Source organism: Neurospora hispaniola (genome assembly GCF_033458365.1).
Source record: "Neurospora hispaniola strain FGSC 10403 chromosome Unknown B0T23scaffold_6, whole genome shotgun sequence".
NCBI lineage: Eukaryota > Fungi > Ascomycota > Sordariomycetes > Sordariales > Sordariaceae > Neurospora > Neurospora hispaniola.
Genome location: NW_026944411.1, coordinates 1,374,816 through 1,401,191, shown reverse-complemented (window position 1 = coordinate 1,401,191; position 26,376 = coordinate 1,374,816). Strand labels below are relative to the sequence as shown.

Genomic DNA, 26,376 nt, shown 5'->3' with positions numbered 1-26,376 from the left:
CATTGGAGGATATCAGTTTTACCCAAGTGTGCTGGAAAGGGACTGCGCGTGCAACCAACAGCAATCCGACCAACAGATATGCAGTAGCCATGGACGGGTTCTGGTAATGAGGCCTATCAGCTTTGAACGCCAAATTCGCTATTACAGAAGGATCGAATTGTTGCGCCATCCTCTTATCGAGTCAACTCTGCCGAAAATACCGCCCAACTCCAGCGCGCAAAAAACAGGAGCACAGAGACCGCCAAGATAAATGATGAATGGGAAACAGAAAGCCGCCGGATATTTTTGCAAGACGCAACACATCTGTCGCCCACCAGTTCTCTACTTCAAGGACCCCCGGTCATAGTCGTCCAAATCCTCGGCTCAAACCCCGATAAATCCTCCTCCACCAAGTTCATGATATGCCGATGGCCAGAAAACCAGTTTCCAAGCTGCGCTGTTTGCGTCGCATCGATAAGGCCAGCGGGCACATCTGCATTGAAGACACTGGGTGTGACGACAGTAGCAGCGCCTGGTGCCGCCATGCCGCCATGTTGGTGTTGTCGCTGCTGATGGGCAGGGTTCGAACAGGAGGTTGCATGCGGTTGCTGTTGCTGCTGATCGTGGAGGAGTTGCTGAGGCATGAACCCGAGCTGACTGAGGTACATGTCGAAATCATGACCGACCAGCATCATGTCTTGGTCCTGCTGTTGCTGTGCCTTGGTCTCGACGTAGAGGCGTGCGACGTGGCAGAGGACCTGACAGACGCGATTGAACTTGTCGATAGCCTCGGATATGCTGCAGACGGTGGAGAGGGAGGCCACGAAGTGATCCATGCGATCGAGATCCTGCATGTTGGATGTCTCAATGACATGGCAGAAAAGGACGATGAAGGGTATGAACGGGGCGTAAAGAATCGTCCTGTTGGTTGTTGGTGTTTTGTTAGAGCTGGGACCTCACAATACGTATATTACTTGGCCTTGTTAACACTTACCAGTGAAGATACCCAACCTTCGTGAAATGGCTCAACCCAGGAATCTGCATGCATTCCAAATGGACCTCGACAGCCCGCCGCGCCGCTTCGATGCACTCCGGGTTGAAGGTGCTACCGAACCCAGGAGCGGCAGGAATGGCGCGGTATATCAGACACAGCGATGCCCAGTACGTGACCTCGTCCGACCGCAGCATCAGTGTCACCGTGAACCCATCCCTCTTTCCGGAATCAGCAAGCTTGCCCGTCTCGCGCGCATGGCGGATCAGCTCGTCGTTTTCCCTCGCTATCCCTTTAATGGCCTCGACCAGCTGGCGCGCGCTCTCGATGCGCTGTTCAGGTGGTCGCGACAGGGCCGCGATGGAGTACAGCTGCTCGTATGCTTTGCCCATGACCTCGGCGTGCTCGATCCACAGGTTGAGCATCTCCTTCCAAAAGTCGGCGACGTTGATGGTCCGACCCATGCGTTTTGGGATGGCGATGTCGTAGTCTTGGATCATGGAGGAGCGGCCGAAGCGGAGGGAGAGGCCCTTGTCTAGCATATAGGCGAACCAGAAGAGCGCGGACTTGGTGTCGTTGGAGACGTCGTCGTTGGCGGAAGCGCCCGAGATGGTGGTGGGAAGGCGGTGGTAGCCAAGGGTTTGGCAGATCATGACTGCTGAGGAGTTGAGTTGCCAGGCGAGGGTGAAGCGGGAGGCTTCGACGGCGTAGGAAGCCTATGCGGAAGAGCTGGGTTAGCGACCCCGTGTTATGTCACAGACAAGAGAAGGAGTTTTGGAGTGACAGTGAGAGAAAACTTACAGCCAGCAACAATGCTTCGATACTCTCCTTTCTTGCCGGCATGAACAGAGGTAATGCCATCAGGGCCGTCTCGAGATTGTCTCGGCACAGGTTACGGTATTCGAGCAGCTTTTCGGCCTGATGAGCCTCGTCCGCCCTTGTGGCCTTCTCTTGGAAGAGGTAGAACAGACCGGCATTGACGACGATAAAGGTCGCCAAGCTGTAATCTTCGGTAGCGAAGTATACCCTGCGACAGCAGTCGACAAAGTCATCTACCGCGATGAATGTGCACATCAATGTGAATGTTTCTGGCAGCTCATCTGTAAAGGAGAAAAATTTTTCTTCGAGTTAGCTACACCTTTCCTCACCAAGCAAAGCAGGTTCAATGTTTCCGTACTCTTGATGTCCCGAAGAATGCCCACCACCACCGGGCTCGGAGGCATAGGCAGCTCACGCATGCCGCCCCTAGGCATCGGCTTCGCGTTAGGAAACCTCGAGTCCTGGTTAGTCCGCTTACGGTTCTGCATGCACACAATCTGCCGGAGGGACGACAGGGCCGACTCCATGCTTGGGCTGAGCGACGTCTGCGTCACGGCGTTTTCGAGGAACTCGCTGGCGAAGACGGTTTGGGCCGTCATAGAAGAGTTGCCCTCAAAGGCCGAGTCCATCTCGTCGTCGTTGTCACCATCGCCGTCAAGGGGTATCTCGCCCCGGTCGGGATCGCCGACTATGTCGCTAATGATGGCCACCGGGGGTTCGCTGGAGGGAGAAGCATTGTTGTTGTTGTTGTTGTTGTTGTTGTTGTTGGCGCCGGCACCAGCGAGAGAGGATTCAGACGATGGGCTGCGGGATTGCGAGATGACCACCAGCTCACGAAGCATCTTTTCGATACCGGTGAGCCGGGTTCCGAAGTGGTCAATCTTGCGCTCATATTGCGCGGAGATGAGAACTCGCTGCCGTTGTTCCTTGGGCTTCTGGCCTACTCCGGACGAGCTGCATGACCGGTTTGCTGTCCTACAATTTGAGCACGGTGACTCTTTGTCACAACGAATCTATGTAGTCAAGGGAAGGAGGGGCTTGGTTAGAAATACCAGGACTTGTTGCACCATTGATGAGAGTATTATGGCCTTGGACCTACCTACCTTGCGGAGCCGGCATTGATCGCACTGTTGTTAGATTGGCATATGTCAGTAAGAAGCAGTTGCACCCGTGCATTCGATGTAGCATTGCTGGGTAGGAGATTCCAATAGGGGTGACATGAAAAAGGGAACAAGATATGCGGAAGTAAGGTGCCTCGAGTTGGAAAGCCCAAAGCGTATGCGGGTGCGGGTCGGATGCGGGTCGGGTACGGGTCGGGCACCGCGGGCACCACACCGGGATCCGTGAGGTCGGACTCGGACCGGAGCGGGCCCCGTCATGCAGACTTCTAGGTCTTCGGCATGCCGGACGGGAAACGTGGGACTTTGCGGAATCCGAAACGGGAGGGACTTACTGCTCTTTTTAGTCCTGCCCCCGGGCTGAGCCCAGCTGGGTTTCCCTCGGCCGCCTCCCTCTCGCCACTAGCCTCTCGTTCTGTGTCCATGTGTGTTGTATGGTTCCTTGAAGGTTGTGCTGATCCAAAGGACCGTGACGGTTGTAGTGGTTGTCCGTTACTGTACCGGTAGTGCAAACCGGAGTTTAGGTGGCCTGGGCTTGCGTCGCCAAGGAATCAATGTTCATATTAAACGCAGGCCAAAGATAGTTGACACAAAACCTATCGCCTCAACCTCAAGGACGGGTGCGTGACAAAAGAACGACGAAAGAGACCTGGCGCAATGTTGAAAAAAAGAGGACGATCGTATTAGCACTGACGACAACTATGGAAGGCACCCGAGGCAGTGCAGACAGATGCCCTGCTACTGTAGACTGCTGTGGCTCTGAGGGTATACACTATTTGGTAGATACCTGCAGTTGAGGTTATGTGGAGCCTCGTATTGTGCTGAAATAACAGGACTGCTGAGGCTGTGAGAATGCAATGATGGGAAGCTGCTGTGACTTGCTGAGTCTTCCATTCGTCTTGACTTTCGACTACATATTCACCTAATGCTTGGCATCGCGGCCCGCGGATCCCGTCTCTGTCCGGGGACGTTGCCCCACGTTACTCGAACTACTACACTTCAATCTCACCGATTCGAGACTGCTGCAACCTATTTGGACCTTCAACAACTCAACAACCTCCCCTCATCCGCCACGGTGCCGTGCTTTGATTCGTTGTCACTCGTCTTGGTTGTGCTGATTTCTTGGGCGACTGTTTATGGACTACACCCGGATGTGGAGTTTGATCGGTCATCGCCGCCGTATTCACTATGATTCACCACGGCATGTTACCATGAGGTGTGCAAGGGGCCTTTCGGACGCCATGATATGGCTCGCTTCCATTGTGCGGAACGCTCTTTTCCTGGGCCTGGATGGACATTTTAATTGGCGGAAACGACCCTGCGCCTTGGCTATCTCGGCTTGATCCTTCTGCTTTTCTCTCTCCCCTGTAAATCGCTTGTATTGGCGATCAACACCATTATGCTGCAAAAATCGACCACCAACATGTGCCAAGGGACGGCAGGTTGACACCAACTTGCCATCGATGAATGGATGCTTCTCGCCTGACTATATATCTACCGGTCAGAGTCGTGTTCAGGTGTGACATAGCAAACAGACGCGTGTGGGTTTGGAGACGGAGAGCAATACGTCATCGCAGACGAACAAGATGGCCGTGGTCCAAGAATCACCTTCAAGCACCTCAGTGACCGACAATGGCAGAAAAGCAGGCGATGCCATCGTACCAATTCCCAAATGCGGTGCGCCTCAAAAGGAAGACGAGACCCCTCATGTATCAGACAGATGCGAAGATGGGAGCCTCAAGAGTTACTTTGTGAGTGATGCGTCCAAACAATCCAAGACATGTGTTGACACCTTTCAACTTTCCAGAGAATCTTCAGGTACACAGACCACATCGGTTGGTGGACACATGCGGCAGCCCTGACTTGCATGATAGCGTCTGGTGTTCTTCTTCCCTTGATGGACCTTGTCTTTGGCAAATTTGTTACTGTCTTCAACAATTTTATAACCAGCAAAGCGACCCCGGCAGAGTTTCGTTCCAGCCTCAACGACTACACGTACGTTTCTTTCCGCTGCGGTTTGACCCTTGCAACAGGGTGCTGAGATAATCTTTGGACTTCCAGACTATACTTTGTCTATCTCTTCATCGCCAAACTTGTCCTCGTATACATCTGGACTGTAAGAATTCCTCCCATGTGGGATTTCATCTCGATCAGCCACTTACATACATTCCAAGACCCTTGCCTCCACCAACGCCATCAGGATCACACGGTCTCTTCGGATCGACTTCCTCAAACAAACAATACGCCAGGAAGTTGCCTTCTTCGACCTGCCCGAGGCCGGATCCATCTCCAGCCATCTTACTACTAACGCCAACCTCGTCAATCAGGGAATATCGGAGAAGCTGGGCCTCGCCATCCAAGCTATTGCAACCTTCTTCGCTGCCTTTGTTGTCGCCTTTGCGGTACAATGGAAGTTGACCCTCATCACCATCTGCATCGTGCCCGTCATCGTCATCGTAACCGGCATCTGCATGGGCATCGACGCGAAACAGGAAAACGAGATTATGATCATTAACTCCCGAGCAGCAAAGCTAGCCGAGGAGGTGTTTGCGAGTGTCAAAACTGCTCATGCCTTTTGGGCCTTCCCCAAGTTGTCCGGCAAATATGCAGCTATCCTTGACGAGGCCAAAGCGGTCGGTGCTCGGAAGAGTCCAAACTACGCCGTCTTGTTCTCCGTGGAATTCTTTTGCGTGTACGCTGGATATGGCCTCGCTTTCTGGCAGGGTATCAGGATGTATAAGGAGGGAGAGGTGTCTGAGCCGGGACAAATTGTCACTGTCATCTTTGCTGTGTTGCTGGCAGCCCAGGCACTCACTCAAATAGCTCCTCAATCAGTCGTCATTTCGAAGGCTGCCGCTGCCGCACATCAGATGTTTCAGGTCATCGACCGCGAGTCAAAGATCGACTCTTTGTCGGAGGAAGGCATCAAACCAGCTGAATGTCGAGGTAATATCGAACTCCAGGATGTCGTGTTTGCTTACCCTTCAAGACCGAATATCAAAGTGTTGCAAAACTTCAGCCTTACGATTCCAGCAAACAGAACGACGGCAATCGTTGGATTTAGCGGATCAGGCAAAAGTTCCGTATTAGGCCTACTGGAGCGCTGGGGTTGTCCCGAGAGCGGTACTATCACACTGGATGGTCGAAAAATAGAAGAGTACAATCTTCAGTGGCTTCGAACCAAGGTCCGACTTGTTCAGCAGGTAAGCATGCAAGCTTGATCCTTCACAAGCCCTTTCCCAGCTAACACCATCAATAGGAACCGGTCATGCTCGAAGGCACCGTCTTTCAGAATGTTGTGAATGGGTTAGCCGGAACTTCCATGGCTGATCTGAGCGACGAAGAGAAGCAGCGGCTCGTTGAAGATGCGTGCCGCGCGGCGTATGCTCATGAATTCATAGAGAAACTACCAGAGGTATGTCACATCACCCTGCCTCGCCGATCGTACCTAACTCTGTTCAGGGCTATCAAACACAAATCGGCCAGAGAGGCTCCATGTTGTCAGGGGGCCAAAAGCAAAGGCTCGCCATCGCCAGGAGCGTCATTGCGAACCCACGAATTCTCTTGCTCGATGAAGCTACAAGTGCCCTCGACCCTAACGCTGAGCAGATTGTTCAGAAGGCACTCAACAACGTTGCTGTCGGGAGAACCATGATCGTCATTGCCCATAGACTCTCCACCATTCGAAATGCGGACAACATTGTTGTCATGTCCAACGGTCGTCTTATCGAGCAGGGTACCCATGACCAACTCGTTGCCCTGGGGGGCACCTATTCACACCTTGTTCGAATACAACATCTCGGACAAGAACCTGACGATGATGACGAACCTCAAAAGGACACCAGAGCTGAAATTGGAGGAGCTGTGATAGCTAACACCACGTCAAACGTAGTTGAGGCTGTTCCTGATGCGAGTGCCATGGAAGAAGGGGCTGCAAAGAAAGACGACATCAACCTCTTGAGATGCTTGTTCATCCTCATGCGAGAACAAAGAGTACTTTGGCCTGCCTTTTGCTGGGTGGGTATTTGCTGTCTCGCGGGAGGTAAGATCCATGGCATCCACCTTCTCATCGGAATCACGAACACTGACAGCCAAAATCTAGGGGCTACATATCCCGCTCTTGCCATCATCTTCTCCCGGATAATGGACGCTTTCGCCCTTGAGGGTGACAAAATGGTCGAACGAGGCAACTTCTTTTCTCTCATGTTCTTTATCGTAGCCGTTGGCAACCTGGTTGCCTACGCGGTGCTCGGTTGGTTCTGCAACGTTATCGCCCAGGTCTGTCCCCATTGTCCTATCGTCGTGGTATTGATGAAGACTGACGTTTTCCTCCAGCAAATGGTCCGCTTCTATCGGTACACAATCTTTGACTGCGTCGTCCGGCAGGACATGACCTTCTTCGACATGCCAGGTAACTCTCCAGGCGCTTTGGTGTCTCATTTATCCAAGGAACCGGAGAGTCTGCATGAACTTTTGTCCATGAACATGGGCGTCATCGCAATCGTGGTGGTCAACTTGCTCTCGAGCTGCATCCTTGCCGTTGTGATTGGGTGGAAACTTGGGCTCACCCTCGTCTTTGGCGCTTTACCACCTCTTGTCTTTTCAGGATACCTGAGAATTCGCTTGGAGATCAAGCTGGATGATGATACTTCGGACAGGTTTGCGGATAGCACTGGCATTGCTTCTGAGGCTATTATGGCCATTCGAACTATCTCGTCACTGGCTATGGAACGGCAGATTCTTGACAGATATGAGAATAAACTGCGCTCTATTGCGGCAACGTCGGTCAAGAGTCTTACCTGGACGATGGTTTGGTACGCTCTGAGCCAATCGATCTCCTTCCTGTCGATGGCATTGGGTTTTTGGTAAATATTTCCATTTCTACTTGCCATTATAGGTTCATGCCAGCTCACATCGTGGTTAGGTACGGCGGCCGATTGGTTTCATTTGGAGAGTACACCGTCACCCAATTCTACACAGTGTTCATCGCCGTCATTTTTTCCGGTGAAGCAGCAGCCACATTCTTTACGTACACAACAAGTGAGTCTCACCAATTAGTGTCCACATTTTGCACCCGTCTAACTTTGGAATAGGCATTACCAAGGCGCAGCACGCCGCCAACTTCATCTTCCGGCTCAGGGACTCGGTTCGTCCCGAAAACAAGGACGACCACCCACCAGATGCCGAAAAACGTAGCAACGGCGCCGTTTCCATGGACTGCCAAGCTCTAGAATTCTCATATCCTCTCCGTCCCAGCGCTCGAGTCCTCAAAGGAGTCTCCATCAGCGTATGTACAACCCCAAGCCTCATGATCTGGCCGAATTCTGTTTGTGTACTAACATCAGTGGCAACACATCAGATCCCACCGGGCCAGCTCGTCGCCTTGGTAGGGGCGTCCGGCTCGGGCAAAAGCAGCTTAATCTCTGTCTTTGAGCGATTCTATGATCCCTCCAGCGGCACCATTTTTTTCGACGGCGAAGACTACCAAAAAATCCACCTCGGCCGCTACCGCGCCAACATTGCGCTAGTCCAGCAAGAGCCCGTTCTTTACCAGGGATCAATAAGAGAAAACATTGCGATGGGCGTTCTTGACGCGACTGTGTCGGACGAGCAAATCCTCGAGGCCTGTCGCCAGGCCAACATCGACTCCTTCATTGCCTCGTTGCCCGAAGGCCTAGCTACTCCCTGCGGATCCCAGGGCCTGCAGTTCTCTGGCGGGCAGAGGCAAAGGATCGCTATTGCGCGCGCGCTGGTTAGGAAGCCGAGATTGCTGTTGCTGGACGAAGCGACCAGTGCGTTGGATACGGAGTCGGAGCGGGTGGTGCAGGCTGCTTTGGATGCTGCTGCAAAGGGCGAAGGCGGAGCAGATGGAGATGGAATCGAGGGAAATGCAAAGGGGAGAAAGCGGACAACGGTGGCTGTGGCTCATCGGTTGTCAACTATAAAGGGCGCGGATAAGATCTTTGTGTTTTCGTACGGAAGAATTGCGGAGGCGGGGACGCATGAGGAGTTGTTGGAGATGAGAGGGATGTATTATGAGATGTGTTTGGGACAGTCTTTGGATGGATGAAGATGCCGTATGTTTGTCATGTCATACATGTCTCTACATATATAACGAGCGACTTATGATAGAGTTTAGTTTCGAGTTCCGTCAGGATTCTTTTTCTTCGCTCGGCATCGGCCCACAATTCCCGGGCATCTTGTATGTTTCGGGTCATCTCCGTCCGTGGACCGAGACAATGACAGACTTTGCGTAGTGTTTCCGCATTTGTGTAACATCAACTTTCCCCCTTGATGCTACTGTCGCGTTCGATAATTCTTCCGAACGGATCGATTGCAATATGCCACCATTTAAGAGCCAGCGTTTGTTTCATCCTCCCTGTTTAACCGATTCCCCACACTCTAGGGGAGACGATGCCTTATTCGAGCGCGTGGCACATACCTGGCTTCTTTTTAACCGACCAGAAACGACATTGGGAGATTTTCTTGGGAGGACGCCGTCGTTTCACATGACAAAGAGTCGCATTTTCCTGAGGTACGGTACCATTGTCGATTGGCGCCTGGATCTCACAGTAGAACTCAGCTTCGAATTGTGTAAATAACCATGTTATTACCCTCCAGTTATCGAGACGCTTTCCTCGCTTGACACGCATACCGTGACCAACGTTTTGTGTGTGCTCAACCCTCAACCCTTCCACCCACCATGCGATTTTCGTCCACGGCATTGATCGCCGGCCTCACTGCTGCGATTGTTGATGCGCGGAGCGTGAATCCCGTCGATAAGCGGGCAACACCTACTGTTTACCTTGCCGGTGACAGCACTACGGCCAAGACCGGGGGTCTTCTCATGGGTAAGTTAGCCACCTAGTCCAATTCTTTTTCCTGCTTTTCCTATTTTCGAAAAAGACTCAGGGTCCTAACAACCTCCCCTCCCTTGTTACAGGATGGGGTGAATACCTTCCCCCTCTCCTCAACGGCATCACCGTCGTCAACAAAGCCGTCCCCGGCCGTTCCGCCCGCTCCTACACCAACGAAGGCCGCTTCACCGAGCTTGCCAACCTGGTCACCGCTGGCGACATCGTCGTCATCGAGTTCGGCCACAACGACGGCGGCTCTCCTAGGTCGGCTTCCGACAACGGCCGCTCCGACTGTCCCGGCACCGGCTCCGAAGTTTGTGTCTCAGGTAAAACGGGCGAAAATGTTTACACGTTCAATCACTACGTCGAAACCGCCGCTAAGGCGATCATTGCCAAGGGCGCCTCCGTCATCTTTAGCTCCCAGACACCTAACAACCTGTGGGAGGGAGGCAGTTATGGCGGGTATGGAACCCCCGTGAGGTTCGTGGGGTATGCAAGCCTCGCAGCGAAGAATCTTGCAGGGACGGGGAAAGCCAGCTTTGTGGATCACTACCAGGCTGTGGCGAATATGTATTTGAAGCTGGGGAACGCGAAGACGAACAGTCTGTATCCCAGCGATCATACGCACACCAGCCCTGAGGGAGCGGACCTCGTGGCGAAGGCGTTTGCGCAGGCGGTCAAGTTGGCTTGGAATGGGACGACGCCGTTGAAGGGATATTTGAAGGCGGGGAATCCGACTGTTTTCTAAAGAAGGAGAGGTGAGCTCTAGAAAGCCTGGTTAATTGAAGTCGTCCTTAAGTTTTTTAATCTATCTCCCTGCCGTTACACCAACGAAGCGGACCGTTCCGATGAAAAGATAATGTGCATTTCACCGTCGCTATCGACCATCATGGCAGAGATTGTGGACGCCAGTTGGGCGGGTGTGAAAGTATCCTTGTCGACACCCTGGGCAACGCCAGCGGCCACCAGGCGAAGATTATGTTGGATTTGATCACCGTAAAAGGGCATAGAGACCATTGGAACACCATGGAACAGGGCCTCGTTGGCCGACGATGGCCCGGCATGGGTCACAAACAGGGTGATGTACGGATGATCCAAGACTGCCCTCTGGGGGGCGTACTCCAGGATGAGCCAAGATGGATGTTGGTTCGCTAAAAGATGACGGACGGTATATTGATCCTTTGATCCTTGGAGCAAGGCTGGGTAGGGCCTTTGCGGGTCTAGTCCATCACGGGTGGGACCCCGCAGAGCCCAGATGATGCCGTCAATCGAACCCTGCTCAAGAGCACAGCAAAGCCCTCGCATCAGCCTGTCCACTTTCTCGGGCGTAAGAATGACATGGGTACCAAAGGTGACATAGACGACGGAGGTCTTGGTGTTTAGGAAGTTGTGAGTGGTGTCATCGAGTGGGGTGTAGCTGTCTGACAGAAGAGGACCAACGGGTTGCAGGAGCGGCGGTACATCCTTTGCGGGTTCGAGGCCCCAGAACGAGTTGATAAGCACGAGACTGTCCGGTTTGGGCTTGAGGGAGGGCATAGAGTGGACGCCAGCCTGCTTGCGCATAGATCGGGTCCAGAGAAACAGATGGAGAAGCTGGGGCGCATATCGGACGAGATAGGTCTGGTCGTCGTAGAACCTTTTGCACTCAATCATCTTATTGCGACCGCGCTGCGTCTTGTTGTCCCATCTGCTGAACTTGTAAAGCTGCCGATCCTCGCTGGGTGTGACGGCACGGCCGACCAGGTGGACGGTTGAGACAAAAGGGTATGCCGCAAAAAGGTCGGCACGCCCCTCGAGAGTCGTGAACTCGATGACATGGCCTCGGGCGGCAAGAGTGCGGCAGATTTCCAGAGTTGGAGCTGTTATTCGCCGTGGTTAGCTATCATAAGGGAAGAGGTTTCCACGGCTGGAAGTTGTTTGGATGTTTGGGCCGAGATGCAGGCTAAGGACTGGGCGACGAGGCCGACTCGCCGATAACAAAGAAACAAAAAGCTGACAGGGACATCTTTAGTGGCGCTGATCGACCATGCCGTAGTGCCGAATAGGTGCCACCCTTCAATTCTTTCCATTTTGTGGCCCAACTTCCCCAGGGCAGAAGCAGTGGAAGAACAGGAGAAGAATGACGGGAATGGAAGAAGCAACGTCGGAAACAGGGCATGGAGGCATGGATGTAGACACCCCACACCTAGGAAACCATGCACTGCCCTGGAGCACTGAAGGGCTGAGCTAGGATCGGGCCGGTCAGTGGAGGCTTCCAGGGCCACGCGCTAAACTTACCCGAATTAGTGGATCCGCCAACCGTGACCACCACCAAACAGAATCCTGCGAGGGGGGTGCGGATCAAACGAAGTGCGACGGAGCCATGGACGCTGTGCCGGTCAATGATGAGGTGTTGTTTGGGCGAGAAGTGATGTTCTGGGGCTATTCTTCCATAGTCGGATAGACACTGAAGAACAGGAAGGGAAAAGAGGCGCCTGATCATAGGTATGGTTACCATCTGGGCTTATTCTAGCCATTGGCTTCACCTAGGGTCCAGTAACCTACCTCTATGCTCTACCTACCTACCTACTCGTAGGCATGTACACGTTCAAGTACCCACACTGCCTACCTAGGTAAGTTACACTCCTCTTTATCAAAGTAAGTATACTCAGTAGGTAGCTCACATGTGTATTCATGTTCCACTCGCTCACATATTGCTAAGCTCATATGTAATAGTCGTAATTCAAGAATTCATACCCCCCTACTACGTCGTGGCCGCCCTTCCGGTATCTATGTACGGGTATCACGCATGGAAAGGTACGTACTGGGCTGTCCATCCCTTGCAAGAACGCTGTTTATTCGCTATCTTCTCCTAGGATCGTTGTCAGTGTCTGGACCCAAGCCACTTACAGCACTACTGGTCTTGGGGCGCTGTTTGCCTGGACGAGAGGTAGAGGTATTTCCTGCTGATGCTCTTGACTGGAATGAGTTCCTTCCGTCGTTTTGACATCAGACGCCGGCATTTTCTTCAACGGTTCAACCTCATAGCTCATACCGTACACATTACATACACTCACTCGACCTTTTCACTAACAGTTTCTCACCATGCTCTCCAAAGGCGATCCATCAAACCGGCTGGATTCGAAAGCACCGCTGCAGAACTCAGCACCAACAGTAACGTCGTCACCTTCTTTCCATGAACACAACCTCGACGGTGCCAGTCCTGAGTGCGAGCAGCCGAGCGAGGGCCCCTTCATGTCCGGGTGGAGAAAACACGTCTTGACTTTTGGCATGTGGATAGCTCTCTTCCTGTCGACACTCGAGACTACCATCGTGAGCACCTCGCTCGTGTCCATCACCAACACGCTCAACGGCTTTAACCTACGCGATTGGGTTGTCACTGCCTACCTCATCACGTATACGGGCTTTCTGATCATATATGCCAAACTCGGCGATGTCTTCGGGCGAAAGACCGTGTACCTCCTTGGTCTCGGCATCTTTGTCATTTTCTCATGTCTTTGTGGTGCCTCCACCAATATCGTCGAACTGCAAGTTGTCACCGTCCGGGCCCCCTTTCCAAGCTAGAGCTGGTCGCTTACTTACTGACCGCCGCCACCACTACAATATAGCATCATCTTCAGGGCCTTCCAAGGGATGGGTGCTTCCGGTATCTATTGCATGACCATCGTGATAGCGCCGACTCTGGTTCCCAAGGCCGAGTTTGGCAGGTACATCGCCATCGTCTCAACCGTTTTCGCACTTGCAAGCATTATCGGACCCCTCTTGGGTGGTGTAGTGAGCGCAAACGGCAGCTGGCGCTGGGTGTTCTTTCTCAAGTATGAGCTTCTCATCTCCTTCGGTTTCGAGACAACAATGTGTCTTTGCGTGTGCCCGGCGCTAATCAACGGAAAATCATTTCACGAGTATTCAGTGGCCCAGCCGGAGGTCTAGCATTTTTTCTTCTAGCGTGGCTCCTCCCAGGTTCCAATAAAAACAACAAAAACCCACAGCAACCTCTTCTCGCTTTGCTGCGCAGCAAGGTTACTTCCTCTAACCTGAGCAGGGTCGACTTCGCCGGCGCAGTCCTCCTTCTCGCGTCGTCCATGCTCATAGTGTTTTCGCTCGAGAGTGGCGGAACAAGGTATCCCTGGAGCAGCCCAACCGTCATATCGACACTTGTTCTTGCCTTCGTAACAGGCGCCCTCTTCTTTCTCTGGGAACGATCGAAATGGGTCAAGGAGCCGGTCTTCTCGCCCCGTTTGCTCAAAGGTCGGTTGATGCCGGCCATGCTCGCGTATGTTGTGCCACTTTTTGCTTTTACTCATCGCCACCTCCTTCTCTACACTGACTGACTGATCACTCACTTACTCTCTCTCGCCTTTTGGGAAACAGTTCTTCTTTCTTCATCGGCTTCCCCTTCACAGCTATCGTCGTCAACATCCCCCAAAGTCTGCAAGCCGTTTACGGATATTCTCCCCAAAAAGCCGGAATTGCTCTTCTGCCACTGCTCCTCTTGTCGCCCGTAGCGACCGCCGTGTCTGGGTACCTGACATCTAGCAGGAACATTCCGCCGGTCTCTATCATTCTCGTGGGGTCGGTTTTCCAGCTCATTGGCGTAGGCCTGACCTGCTTGCTTCCGACCCTGCCCATCAAGGGCGCAGACGACGCTCATGTTCCAGCGAGCCAGTACGGCTTTGAAGCGATCATGGGCATTGGCTTTGGCTCGACTCTGAGTACGATCTTGACATTGGCGCCTTTGGTGGTGGATTCTACGGATCTTCGTAAGTTCTCTCTTGTCTCCCCCATTTCCATTCGTACACCAGGGTGGCTCTCTGCCCGTTGACTAATCCTGGCGGTAACTGACCTCAAACTTGTAATCACACACAGCCGTAATGATGGGTGCTCTCACCCAAGTCCGTGTCCTCGGGGGAACAATTTCCCTCGCAGTTTGGTACGTTTCCATTCCAGCTCCACACTACTCACACTATTCTTCGAACTTCGTTACATTCCACCACGACATGTATACCTAGGCGTCCTAACTGAAACACAATTCCTTAACTCCACAGCTCAACCCTACTCAGCAACCACGTCGAAAGCAGGCTCCCGAGCCTTCTGGATCCTTCACGTGTCACGGAGATATCCGAATCCCTTTCTGCGATCCAAAACCTCTCATCAGAAGAGCAGACTGCGGTCAGGAGAATCTATGCAGAAGGATATAACAAGCAAAACATATTGCTGACTGCTTTCTCTGGCATTGCGTTTATCTCTTGCTTGTTGCTGTGGGAGAGACCTCCTAGAAGACCAACGTCCACACCTGCGGAAGTAGCTTCCAAGTCCTAATTAGCCAAGTTTGAATGGACGATGAAGGCGGCGAGGCGGCGAGGCGGCGAGATAACAACAGTCAGATTCGCGACGGTGACGAGGATGTTGTTGTAAAGTGCAGCGTGTCAAGCATAACTCATTGTTGAACATTGGGCATACTCAACTCATACAAGCAAACGCTATGTTATGTTACACAAATTGTCTTCCATTTCCCAATCCAAAATCCAGGCAAACCTCATGTCGTCTTTGTAATCTCTGTAACCGCATCTAAGATCCGGACAAGCAGCAGCCGCAGTCGTTGCTTCAAATAACCTCCACCTTGACATAACACTGCTGCCGGCTGCGCAACACCATTTGCCGACCTTCCATCCCATTCAACGATTCTGGCAACGGCAAGAACTTGAAGCTGAGCGTCAGAAGCACGATCATCATTCTCAGTTCCTGCATCGCAAGTCGACGACCTGTGAGTGTGGTAAAATGTTTCTGTTAGAAAGTCTGGACATGCGCAAGTGAGGATAGGAAAGACAGGAGCCACATAACTTAACGAGACACCCTCTCGGCCCCGCCGAGAAAGCCAAAACCGGCAGTGCACCTGGATCAAAATCTTCCTTCTTCTTCTTCTTCTTCTTCTTCTTCTTCTTCTTCTTCTTCTTTTTTTTTTTTTTCCTCCCATTCCCTATACGTATCTTGGCCCTCACCTCTTTTCACATTCTTCCTCACTAGCCAGCGCTCCGGTTCGAAACGATCCAACTCCCGCATTACTCTTCTAACCCCCTCTTCTCTCCTTTCTTTGGTAAGCCGGACCGAGGTTACGAGGTCGGGGATGTCTCCGAGGATATGGTGGGAAGCGGTTTGGTTGTAGGGGATGCCAGGGAGCTGTTGGGGATATACTTTCCAGTGGGCAAGAAAGTAAAAGCACATTGGTAGTATGAGAGCCAGGGATGGTAGAATGAAGTGGAAAAAAATGAGAGCCATGGTGATGTTTGTTAGATAGTCAAACTTTTGTCAAGTTCAAGGTGTGCCGCTCATTAAGCCTCTGACACAAGGGCAAGAGGGGCGGGCCACTGTGATTTACAGGGCCCGACGACACTATGCGAATGATTACTCCCCAAACCGATTGGAACAAAGTCTGGCAAGAGTGTACCATAAGAAGTTCACACTGAAGCTTACGCGCCGGCTCGATGTCAGAAAAATAGACAGAGCCGGTTTACTGTGTGTCAAAGGGGGTGGGGGGGTATAAATTTGTGCGCTTGTTACACTATGCAGCCAACCACATTCGACTCGATTAATCCTCGAATTTGTAGCTGTGCTTACCCTACGTAGCATTCTAGTAAATCTAATCGTTCTTTATGACATGATCTTTCGCAAGTGCAAATGATTATAAAGACCGCATGCAATACATGTACGAATCGCTACCTGAGCACGAAATTACATTCCACTATTCATAAAGGAGGATCGATTACATTGCTTACTCTGTACATAGGTACTTACATTAGCGCATTATTTCAACAATTTACAATGGGCCGCTGGTCTAGTGGTATGATTCTCGCTTAGGGTTCAATCCTGAGCATTCTTGCGAGAGGTCCCGGGTTCAATCCCCGGGTGGCCCCATTTCTTTTGTATTTTTTTGTCGTCTTTGCATATATCATTCAAAATTCCTTCTTTATCGTCTTCCTTACTTTTTTTTTTGTTGCTCCCTATATCTTATGTTCAGTCAGTATCTCTGGTAATGTCAAAGCTGCGGGTGTTCCGACGTCATATCTCGGCCTCCCACGACATTCCGCTATCGCCGAAAAAACTGGATGACAAAATATATCTACAGCAAGAACAAACAAAGATCAACCATAACAACATCGATTTGGACTCTGCATAGATTGAAGTCTGTGTTCTCATTTTCTTTATATGCTAGTTACCCCACTACAACTAGCTGGCTATGTTGTCCAGCCACTTTTATGCTCTCTTTGCTATGGAGCAGAGATGATGTTCCAGTCTCGCTACTGAAATATTCCCTAGCCTGCCTATGAGATACTGGAATCCCAATATCTAGCGCCATATGAAACCGTAGCAAACGAAGTTCTTGTATGAAGGGTCGGGCCAAGACTCTCACCAGCGATGCTCTGTGTTCATCTTTTCGTCAAGCTAGCATGTTTGCAGGGGCGCGGCGGATATCATGGAAGTCAGTCAACAATGGAAAGCATGCGCAATGATATCCGAGCAGATGAAGCCGCTTCAGTGAGCGTAGTCAGGTTAAGACCGTAGCCTCGTTTCACGGTACCGAAGCTTGAAGCTGCGCATGCTGTCATGGACGGATGATGAGAGCTGCGAGTCCAAGCATGCCCGGACAGCTTGATGGCTTGAGGGACATTGCTCCTTGGTTGATTGGCCACCCAAGTGGCAGTTCCGGAGTGCTACCTACCTGTATACATGCATGAGGGTAAAAGGAGGGAATGGGATCTCAACTTGGAGATGCTGATGGGCATGGTACTCTGGACTTTAGCCAAAACCCGGAACGTCGCGACCAGTTTCAGTCAATGACTGGGCAAGTTTACGTCAAAAGTCATCCGGATTGTGGCCGTTTCAAGAGCCTGCAAAAAAACGTTGGAGTTGTCTTTTGGGCGTGTTCATGCCAAACTGCAGTCGAAGTGACTCATTGGTCTAGATTTATCCAAAGAGGAGGTCCTCGGGTACCTAGGTACGGGAGAATTGATGTGGAATGATGATGTAGTTCGATTAGTAGCCACTGGCAGGTGCTGCTTCATTGTACTCCTGCCTCGTCGTTGGTTTTGGCGTCAACCATGCAGCTTCAAAAAGGGGCAGCTGCGATGATTGTAAACAATAAGCGCACGGCCCAAACGAGAGTTCCCATCGACTACATACTGTACTGCGTAAGAAGCGCCAGATAAGGTTGGGAGATAAGGAGGGCGGGGCAGAAGGTCCGCTCCTAATGAGTAAATCTCATACCGGGCGTCCGCCACAGCGAGTGTTACAGCATCCGAAGGACTGTCATGCACCAGTTGCCCGGTGAAAGACTCCGGTTGCTAGCGGCATCCATTGACGCACGGCGAAGTAGCCTCCGCCGCCTCCATGGCAACCCCCACCTGCCCCGTCCCGCCTTTGGGTCAGTTCCCGGCTTCCCGCAACTCGATTCGCTTGCTGCCTGTGCCCCAAGTTCCAACTGTGCTCTCTGGACGCTTCTCCCGTCCTTCTTTTCACGATTCCGTTACGTTACGGTAGTATTCGAGTGTGGTTTACATCAGCCCAACCGTCATTGTTACTACTCCTACGTTCTGTCCCAACTACTAGTATCTACGGTTTCACTTTCCGGACGCACCTTTTCCCCAGCAAGTGGAAACGTTCGTTCCGGACTCATCCTGCCCTTCAGCTGCTACCCATTTTCAGTGTCGCCTTCGAAGCAATTCCAGAAAGCGACTCTGCTGCCAGCCAATTGCCCAAGATGATGTCCGCACAGCTCCAACAGCAGCAGCAAAAGCAACAACAAGATCAGCAGCAGAAACAGCAGAAACAACAAAATCAAGCGCAACACCAACTTTCCCAACAACAGCTTCATCAAAGCCTACCGTCTCGGACCGGTAGTGGTTCCGTGTCTGCCAATGCTTCGATAGCACCGGGCGCAGCAGGGTCGCAAATTCCCGGGGCTCCTGCCACCTCCAACACTCAGCAGCCGGCCTCTTTTGGACAGCTTCGGAATCGTGCTGCCGAGAGTCAAAGTCCCTATGTGCGCGTACATGCCAAAACACCTGTTGCCTGGCAGCTGCTTAATGCCGATACCCTGAAGCGCGCCCAGGCTGAAAACAAGCCCATCTTTATGCATATTGGCTTCTTAGCCGACCATCGTATGTTCTTGTCTCTTGTTCCCGCTGGCCTTCCTTTGCCACCTCATCTGGCGGCTCTGACTGCGGCTTTTTGCTCACCATATCATCTACCCAGACTGTCGCCTTACAACTCAAGATTCTTTCTCCAACAATGCCGTTGCCGCCTTCCTGAACTCGTCCTTCATCCCCGTCATTATCGACCGCGATGAGCGTCCCGACCTCGACACCATCTACCAGAACTATAGCGAAGCTGTGAACGCGACCGGCGGTTGGCCTCTCAACCTTTTCCTCACCCCCGACCTCTATCCCATCTTTGGCGGTACCTACTGGCCCGGTCCCGGAACCGAGCACAGCCTTGCTGCTGCCCGTGGGGGTACCAGCGGCGTCGGTGGCGGTGCAGCGACCCCCGAGGCTTCCAGTATCAACGGTGGTGGTGAAGAATCCTACAACGATTTCCTTGCCATAGCAAAGAAGATCCACAAGTTCTGGGTGGAGCAGGAGGAGCGATGCCGTCGCGAGGCGTTTGAGATGCTTCATAAGCTGCAGGATTTCGCGCAGGAGGGCACATTCAGCGGCACACCCGCCGAACCAGTGCCCGTGGTAGCTCCCGTGGCCGCAGCCGACGTAGAGGCGGGCGCTGACCTGGACTTGGACCAGCTTGATGAAGCTTTGGACAGGATCTTCAAGATGTTTGACCCGGTGGACTGCGGCTTCGGAACACCAAAGTTCCCCAACCCGGCCCGGCTTTCGTTCTTGCTTCGGCTGGCGCAGTTTCCCAGAGAGGTGAGAGACGTAGTCGGCGACAAGGAAGTCGAGAATGCCGCTTCCATGGCACGGAGCACCTTGCGTCGTATTCGCGATGGTGGATTAAGGGACCATGTCGGCGCGGGCTTCATGCGATTCAGCGTAACTAGCGACTGGAGCATGCCGCATTTTGAGAAGATGGTCGGAGAAAACGCACTTCTTCTGGGCGTATACCTTGACGCCTGGCTCGGTCGCGTTCAATCATCTGCCGCCGAGACCCGGCTTTCTTTGGAGGACGAATTTGCCGACGTAGTGATCGATCTCGCCGATTACCTCACAAGCCCGCTGATTCAGTCCTCCGGGGGCGGCTTCATTACAAGTGAGGCAGCAGACTCTTTCTATCGCAAGGGCGACCGGCACATGCGTGAAGGCGCTTACTATCTCTGGACGCGCCGGGAGTTTGATGACGTGGTTGGACCCGCTGGGTCCGCCGAAGTGGCAGCAGCGTACTGGAACGTCCTCGAGGATGGGAACATCCCCCGCGACCAGGACCCTCACGACGAGTTCATTAACCAGAACGTACTGTGTTCCGTTTGGGGAAAAGATATCCAGGCGCTGTCCAAGCAGTTCGGCATCCCTGTGAATGATGTAAAGAAAATGATTGCAAAGGCACGGGAACGGCTGAGGGCACACAGAGAACAGGAGAGACCCAGGCCTGCGAGAGATGAGAAGGTGGTGGTTGGTGTTAACGGAATGGTGATTTCGGCGCTCGCGAGAACAGCTGCGGTGCTGAGAGATCTAGATAAGACAAAGAGCCAGAAATATTTGGAGGTGGCGCAGCACGCCGCAACCTTTATCAAGGAGAACTTGTGGGTCCAGGATGGTACACGGAGCAGAAAGGTGCTGAAGAGGTTCTGGTTCAACCAGCCGAGCGACACAAGGGCGTTTGCGGATGATTATGCATTCTTGATTGAGGGCTTGCTTGACTTGTACGAGGCGACTCTGGAGGTTAAATGGCTTGTTTGGGCGAAGGAGCTGCAAGGTACGCACCGAATGTTCCTCAACCTCTTCATTTCCCAACGGTGAGATACTGACATCTTCCTAGACGTGCAAAGTGAACTCTTCTACGACACACCGGCCGTCGGCAGCACTCCCTCTCTCCGCCATTCATACACAGGCGGCTTTTACTCAACCGAGGAAGCGACTCTCAGTCACACCATCCTTCGCCTTAAGAGCGGCATGGATAAGTCTCAGCCGTCAACCAACGCCGTGTCCGCCTCGAACCTTTTCCGTCTCGGCACCATCCTCGATGAGAAACCCTTCATTCGCCAGGCTATTGAAACCATCAATGCCTTCGAGGCAGAGATTCTGCAGTATCCCTGGCTGTTTGTCAGTCTCTTGGCCGGCGTTGTGACTTTGAGGCTGGGTGTCAGGGAGACGCGTGTCAAAGTCGAGCAGACAGCTTCTTTGAGGCAATATTGGAAGATGCCCAAGGCTGGGGCGAATGCTCTGTTGCTCGGTGCGGATACGCGTGAGTAAGCATGTGGAATAGAGTGGCTACTGCCGAAGGAAGGAGGAGGATTCTTGCCACGGCCCTACGCGCTCAGATCTCTCGGAGTTTTGGAAGATTTATTGATCCTTATGAAAATAGTTGCATAGTGAGCGGATTTCGCAATGGAGTTGATACCATCTAATCAATTGTCACGGTTATCGATGTTTGACTGTCGGAGCTTCTGGATAAAACCAAGTCTGTGATAACATCACTTGCCAACACGTGCTAGAGCCTTGTGTTGCCATCTGGTATTCCTGGGCTTTCATCCCTTCATGGCTTGTCAACCAACGCTATAAACCGAGGCCATCCATCCAAATATAGGTTGGCTTCCTCCTCCTCTTCTTCTTCTCCTTCATCGATATCAGGGTAATTTTGTCAAGTCATACGATGCGCTAGTCCTTAGTCTAGGTGCTGTCACAGAACCTCGACCAGTTTACCACTATCGATCGAGTAAGGGTTCAACACAGCGACCTACCATGACCTTGAGTTTGATTTCCTATCCCACCCCTGTTGACATCGCGCAACCGCTTTTCCAATTCTTCCTTTTTTTATTTTTCTTTTTTGTCTTTTCTTGTTATCATTCAATTGTTCAAAGAAGAAATTTCGATCACTGCATCGTCTCTTTGAATTTCCAGATATCACTATTGACCAAAGGTCCTGCAGCGCCAAGCTTCGGTATTTGTTTCTTTCTCCTCTGACTCAACAGCGGTTTCGATTTCGAAGTCATCGTACACTGGGAACAGCTTCAAATATGAGAGTGTCCGCTTACCTCGAAGATTCACGGAACGCATTTGTCCCAACATGACTGGCAGTGAATGAGGTCAGAGCAGTTGTGCGTGGGCAATGGGGGTCAGCGCGGGAAATCCAGCTCTTTCCACTTTTTATCACAACATATGCCAACAGCCACGCGTCAGCAAATATGTCGCCGAGTCCCCCTTTCAGGTTTTGATCCTTAATCAGAGGAATGTTGGCTTGATTTGAGACGCGAGTCCTTGATACATCCTATCTCGCCGGCCGAGACAGGATATGTTTAGCCTCGGGAGTTCAGTGACTGACACTGGATGGCATCATCTACAGCACGTCCGGGTGCCATGCGTGGTGGTCTTTTCCCCTGATATCGACAAATCAAACCACAAACCCGACTAGAGAAGACCTCGCTTCTTACGGCTGGAACGACACTGCCAATTCCTTCGTGAATCGTGCTGAGTACCTGTTTGGGAAGTCAAGCTTCTGCGGTCATATTCCTTTAAAGTAGTCGTTTCTCGCTGCTGAGGTCCTCTGAAGGAAGGCGCTAGCTGGAGTAGATGAAAGGCTGTCATCAACCGAGAAACTAGGTACATTTCTCTTGATGACCTTAGGTTCTCTTAGGATTATTTCCCATAACATCGAACTCGATCTTGTTCGCCGTCATCAACATTTTCATCAGTCATTTTATTCGAAAATCGTTGGATCGTCATCATACTCAATGCCTAGTTATCAGAGTCACCATTCATCAAGAATATATTTCAACGACTCCCAGTGAATCAAAAAATTACAAGCATTACCAACAATCGTCCCCTTTTCTTACCACCGAGATGTACGCAGTACTGAAGCATATCAGTCGAAACCTCGCCATGCTCAGTGCGAAGCTCGCCATCATACGCAAGGATGAGTTCGTGTTTCTTTCGTATGAAATAGGACTGGGTCATTGCTCCATTTCGACGCTTTGAATCCTTCAAGCACAGATTAGCGTTGCTCGTGAGAATTTAAGCTATCTTAGTCGATGGGATAGAGAGCTGGCTAAGTTGGAGCTGTTGCTGGCGGAGGTGGAGTTGACAGTCCAAACAATTATGGACATGCGCAACAGGGTTCCGAAGGCGAGTGATCCCAACCCCTGTATCACCTATTCCCTTCCTCACCTCTATCTACCGGCCTAAGCAGCAAGAAAGAAAGATCCTCTCTAACTTGGACACGTCGTTTGGTTCAGCTCGGAAACAACAGCACGAAGGTTTTGCCGATGGAGGTGAAACCGCTCCAACCATCGTCGAGGTAACCTTTATATGCCTCAACAATCGTATGAACATGTGCAATGCTCTGGGGCTTCCCTGGGGCGAGTCCACACCCAAGCAGCCCGACATTGTGGACCTCAAATTGGCCCCCACCTACGAGAAGCCTGTCTCCGCGAAGTATGTACCTCCATTTCACCGACAAAACGATAGGATCATTGAATAGCTGTTGGGAATGAGGTGTTCGAGTTTGGCAGGATGGGAGTAGCGGTGTTTTGGAATTTGGGATATAGTACCCTGAATTAGGGGCGGATGGGAGACAGTCTTCATGGCGTATGAAGAGCAGTTAATCAAGAATTCTCAAAAGGTAGGGCGTAGATTTGTCTAGGTATGCATGGAGTGATCATGGTACCGTATAATTTCAGGGCGTTCGTTCTTAGCTTCCAGGGTAACCAGGCATGAACTGTAAGTATACCGCAGTATTCATGTCTGCCAGAAATTGTATGCTTACAGATTCTGCATGGTTTCCCTGGAAGCTAGAAGCGAACGCCCAGAATATATACGGTAGGTTGCTGGGCGAGAGGACTTGGTTGCATGTACATTTGAGACGGGTGCAGGTGGTCTTTTCCACCAAGCCCATCCACATTGAGACAGGAAGGAACCCAGTTTTCACTACTGGACTGACAGTAGCGAATCCCTTATGTCACAGGTTCGAAGTCATTTAACTGCGTTTGTGGTTCTCTAGATCAGTAGTTCGCGCTTGCTGAGCTCATTGAAAAGAAGGCGCCATATGTGAAGTAGACAGATAGCTGTCAGAAAATGAGAAACCGCTTTCCGCCGATGTTGACAATCGTGATAAATGCTCCCATCACCCTGGGTTCGGTCTTCAAGCCATCAGCAATGACATGTTCAACAGTTGGTGAATGCTCTGATTACCGTAAATCAACAGTCCTCTTATTCAAACAGTCATTATCAACAGTCATCACGATCGACACACCCATAATCACGACCACCATTGACCAAGACCGCCTCGTCCCAACCAACGGGTCTACCGATTAAACATCCCGTCCTCAGCGCCCATCAATCGCCTGCTCTAAATCACCTCGTACACCAAGATGAGTGCCACCATCGATAGGTACATCTGCAAGGCTACCCTGTTGAAAAACAAGGTCGACATCCTATTGAACGAGAACATTCTTTCGGCAATGCTCCCCGTCCAGATGATGGTGAGAATAGATAACGTCATAGCTCATTTCCAAATCTGGAGGACTGTCTTGCCAGAAAAACTCAGCGTGGCTCGCCGGGATTATTTCGCCCAAGGGGCTATGAAGTATTCCACCAATGAGTGGATCAAGGTTGGGCTTTTGCTGGATGAGATTGAGATGACTCGTAAGTGGGCGCCATCTGCCTACCTATACAGTATACACACACCTATCCTCGGGGGGAAGTCTATAACTGGGCTAGGCTTGTCAACTACGAATGATAACTCTTTTCTCCCATGATCATAGTCAACAGACTTGTTGAGGTCGGCAGCAAACTTGGACGGGTGAGTGATCAGATCCCAGCCCCTCGTATGCCTGACCCCTACCATCCGTTCAGGTTGCTACCTACCTACCTACCTACCTACCTACCTACCTACCTACCTACCTACCTACCTACCTACATTGCCCATATAAATAGACAGAAGATCTCTTGCTAACTCAAGCTGTTCGGTTCATTCTCCAAAAAAAAATAGGGAGAAGATGTGTATAATGAGACGTTAGATGGCATAGAGACGAACTTTATTCAGGTCATGGGTTGCATGAATATGATGTATGGTCTGAATCTTCCCTAAGGCTCGATCAATCAGCAATAAAATGGGGGGTTTTCTGGCACATTTGGAAAGGAAAGAATGGCAGCACGAGACAGGTACATATGGGGTACATATGGTACAGGATGACAAAGCGGTGGGTGTTTTGGAATTTGGGATACATTATGATGTGACGAAAACGTGGAACTGGGAGCGTTGTTACAGTAATATGTGCTCCTATCACTTGTACCAAGGATCAGTTGAGTCAGATCAAGCAGAATCGGTTGACGCGGTAATGGATACATGGAGGATGCAAATGAGGAAGACCGTCGGCGAGGCAAAGAACGCTAGTCAACCCGTGTCGTCAGTGCCCTAAAGCGATATTGATCAGATCACAGTGCAGTAGCTGAAGAAGAAGTGCTGTCAAGCTGGATTTAGGCCGCACTGCCAGGTGCGTTGAGGAGAGAGGGGGTCAATGAATTGAGGCGATGGAGGAAAGCGTCGCTGTAATGGATGAGGACTTCTTGGAACTATACAGATATTGAACTCGATCGTGCTTTTTCCCTCCTTCGCAGGATGAGAATTGATACGGAGAAAGGAAGGGGGAAATGTGGAAACGTCTCCATATTCGACAAAGCTGTTCCTGCTCAAACTGCACTCTTTTGCCCAACGTTGACTCCTTCTCTTGGTCTCAGAGCTGTTGGGTGTAGATGTGGTGTGGATGTGGATCTGATGTGATGGGAGGATACAACTAACTCTGTAATTCACATGTCCGTTAGGATCATTGATTTCAAAGCTTCACTACAAGCGCCGCAGACTTGGCTCGCAACGCCTTTCATAAACATAGAGATTTTTGTTTATTGTTAGTAGAAGCGCGGAAGTGGCGTATTGGCGTTGTTAGTTCCGGAGAGTTGGTAGCGTTGACGAGCCGTTGGTGTCGAAGGAATGCTCCTCCTTTGATCATTAGCAGAACGAATGACTTCTCGACAAGGCAACAAGATTGAATTCACTCCGCAGTAGTCAATCCACCTCTAGAAATCATTCAAATCATTCAGCGGTGGTAAATTTATTTGGCAGTGTATCGATTGGTTCTGCCATATCTCTGGATCTTCACAGCGGAATAGTGTGTACGCAATGAGCATAGTGTGCGGTGAGGAAGATTTTGCTGCTAAGTAATCGCCTTTTATGCGTGGCTTTGACCCGGATGGGAAGCCCAGTTGTAACAATCGTCATCTTTTTGAATGTGGTAAGTTGGTTGCGAATATTTGGTGAGCAGTATGGCTTCTTGTGATCGCGGCTCGTTGGACATTTCACGTTTCAGAATCGAGCTTGAGAAAAGCAGGGAAGTCATGGCTACCTCTAGAGAAAGAGATGTTGAGGGAGACCGGATATAATCTCAATGGATGCC

At 51.3% G+C, this 26,376-nt stretch overlaps 9 protein-coding genes and 1 non-coding gene across 10 annotated transcripts; 7 read left to right on the top strand and 3 right to left on the bottom strand.

Annotated features, from left to right (window-relative positions):
* Window positions 1-121: 121 nt before the first annotated feature.
* On the bottom strand, window positions 122-3,513 carry B0T23DRAFT_190759 (uncharacterized protein). The gene is made up of 6 exons (XM_062833216.1): window positions 3,243-3,513; window positions 2,893-2,916; window positions 2,148-2,802; window positions 1,772-2,070; window positions 974-1,686; window positions 122-900 (listed from the first exon to the last, which is right to left on the bottom strand). Exons 1-6 carry the CDS (start codon window positions 3,330-3,332, stop codon window positions 327-329), a joined length of 2,355 nt encoding a protein of 784 aa, XP_062690733.1. The 5' UTR covers window positions 3,333-3,513; the 3' UTR covers window positions 122-326.
* A 783-nt stretch (window positions 3,514-4,296) lies between these two features.
* On the top strand, window positions 4,297-9,169 carry B0T23DRAFT_190667 (P-loop containing nucleoside triphosphate hydrolase protein). Its single transcript, XM_062833214.1, has 11 exons — window positions 4,297-4,658; window positions 4,715-4,902; window positions 4,969-5,023; window positions 5,082-6,110; window positions 6,167-6,322; window positions 6,370-6,949; window positions 7,010-7,185; window positions 7,243-7,772; window positions 7,832-7,947; window positions 8,001-8,194; window positions 8,267-9,169. The coding sequence occupies exons 1-11, from the start codon at window positions 4,494-4,496 to the stop codon at window positions 8,975-8,977; spliced, it is 3,900 nt and encodes a 1,299-aa protein (XP_062690732.1). The 5' UTR covers window positions 4,297-4,493; the 3' UTR covers window positions 8,978-9,169.
* An 82-nt stretch (window positions 9,170-9,251) lies between these two features.
* On the top strand, window positions 9,252-10,549 carry B0T23DRAFT_190677 (rhamnogalacturonan acetylesterase precursor). The gene is made up of 3 exons (XM_062833215.1): window positions 9,252-9,442; window positions 9,529-9,758; window positions 9,851-10,549. Exons 2-3 carry the CDS (start codon window positions 9,611-9,613, stop codon window positions 10,510-10,512), a joined length of 810 nt encoding a protein of 269 aa, XP_062690731.1. The 5' UTR covers window positions 9,252-9,442; window positions 9,529-9,610; the 3' UTR covers window positions 10,513-10,549.
* Window positions 10,550-10,628: 79 nt separating this feature from the next.
* On the bottom strand, window positions 10,629-12,195 carry B0T23DRAFT_445218 (uncharacterized protein; the record flags this gene model as incomplete). Its single annotated transcript, XM_062840918.1, has 3 exons — window positions 10,629-10,951; window positions 10,997-11,623; window positions 12,042-12,195. Coding segments are annotated over 3 exons (1,104 nt in total), but the record flags the coding sequence as incomplete, so codon positions are not given.
* A 459-nt stretch (window positions 12,196-12,654) lies between these two features.
* B0T23DRAFT_384448 (putative MFS multidrug transporter) lies at window positions 12,655-15,292 on the top strand. The gene is made up of 6 exons (XM_062837481.1): window positions 12,655-13,291; window positions 13,373-13,579; window positions 13,675-14,037; window positions 14,136-14,524; window positions 14,631-14,694; window positions 14,810-15,292. Exons 1-6 carry the CDS (start codon window positions 12,849-12,851, stop codon window positions 15,081-15,083), a joined length of 1,740 nt encoding a protein of 579 aa, XP_062690729.1. The 5' UTR covers window positions 12,655-12,848; the 3' UTR covers window positions 15,084-15,292.
* On the bottom strand, window positions 15,293-16,282 carry B0T23DRAFT_421819 (uncharacterized protein). Its single transcript, XM_062839780.1, has 2 exons — window positions 15,764-16,282; window positions 15,293-15,526 (listed from the first exon to the last, which is right to left on the bottom strand). The coding sequence occupies exons 1-2, from the start codon at window positions 16,038-16,040 to the stop codon at window positions 15,369-15,371; spliced, it is 435 nt and encodes a 144-aa protein (XP_062690728.1). The 5' UTR covers window positions 16,041-16,282; the 3' UTR covers window positions 15,293-15,368.
* Window positions 16,283-16,585: 303 nt separating this feature from the next.
* Window positions 16,586-16,675, top strand: B0T23DRAFT_t285. The gene has a single exon. It is a non-coding gene; the product is annotated as a tRNA-Pro (tRNA).
* A 1,525-nt stretch (window positions 16,676-18,200) lies between these two features.
* Window positions 18,201-21,451, top strand: B0T23DRAFT_342117 (uncharacterized protein). Its single transcript, XM_062835899.1, has 3 exons — window positions 18,201-18,919; window positions 19,014-20,684; window positions 20,748-21,451. Exons 1-3 carry the CDS (start codon window positions 18,520-18,522, stop codon window positions 21,179-21,181), a joined length of 2,505 nt encoding a protein of 834 aa, XP_062690727.1. The 5' UTR covers window positions 18,201-18,519; the 3' UTR covers window positions 21,182-21,451.
* A 1,317-nt stretch (window positions 21,452-22,768) lies between these two features.
* B0T23DRAFT_414090 (uncharacterized protein) lies at window positions 22,769-23,626 on the top strand (the record flags this gene model as incomplete). The annotated part of the gene is made up of 3 exons (XM_062839548.1): window positions 22,769-22,877; window positions 22,966-23,004; window positions 23,041-23,626. 3 exons carry the CDS (start codon window positions 22,769-22,771, stop codon window positions 23,403-23,405), a joined length of 513 nt encoding a protein of 170 aa, XP_062690726.1. The 3' UTR covers window positions 23,406-23,626.
* A 644-nt stretch (window positions 23,627-24,270) lies between these two features.
* On the top strand, window positions 24,271-24,931 carry B0T23DRAFT_445207 (uncharacterized protein; the record flags this gene model as incomplete). The annotated part of the gene is made up of 3 exons (XM_062840917.1): window positions 24,271-24,568; window positions 24,688-24,725; window positions 24,860-24,931. The coding sequence occupies exons 1-3, from the start codon at window positions 24,295-24,297 to the stop codon at window positions 24,929-24,931; spliced, it is 384 nt and encodes a 127-aa protein (XP_062690725.1). The 5' UTR covers window positions 24,271-24,294.
* Window positions 24,932-26,376: the final 1,445 nt, after the last annotated feature.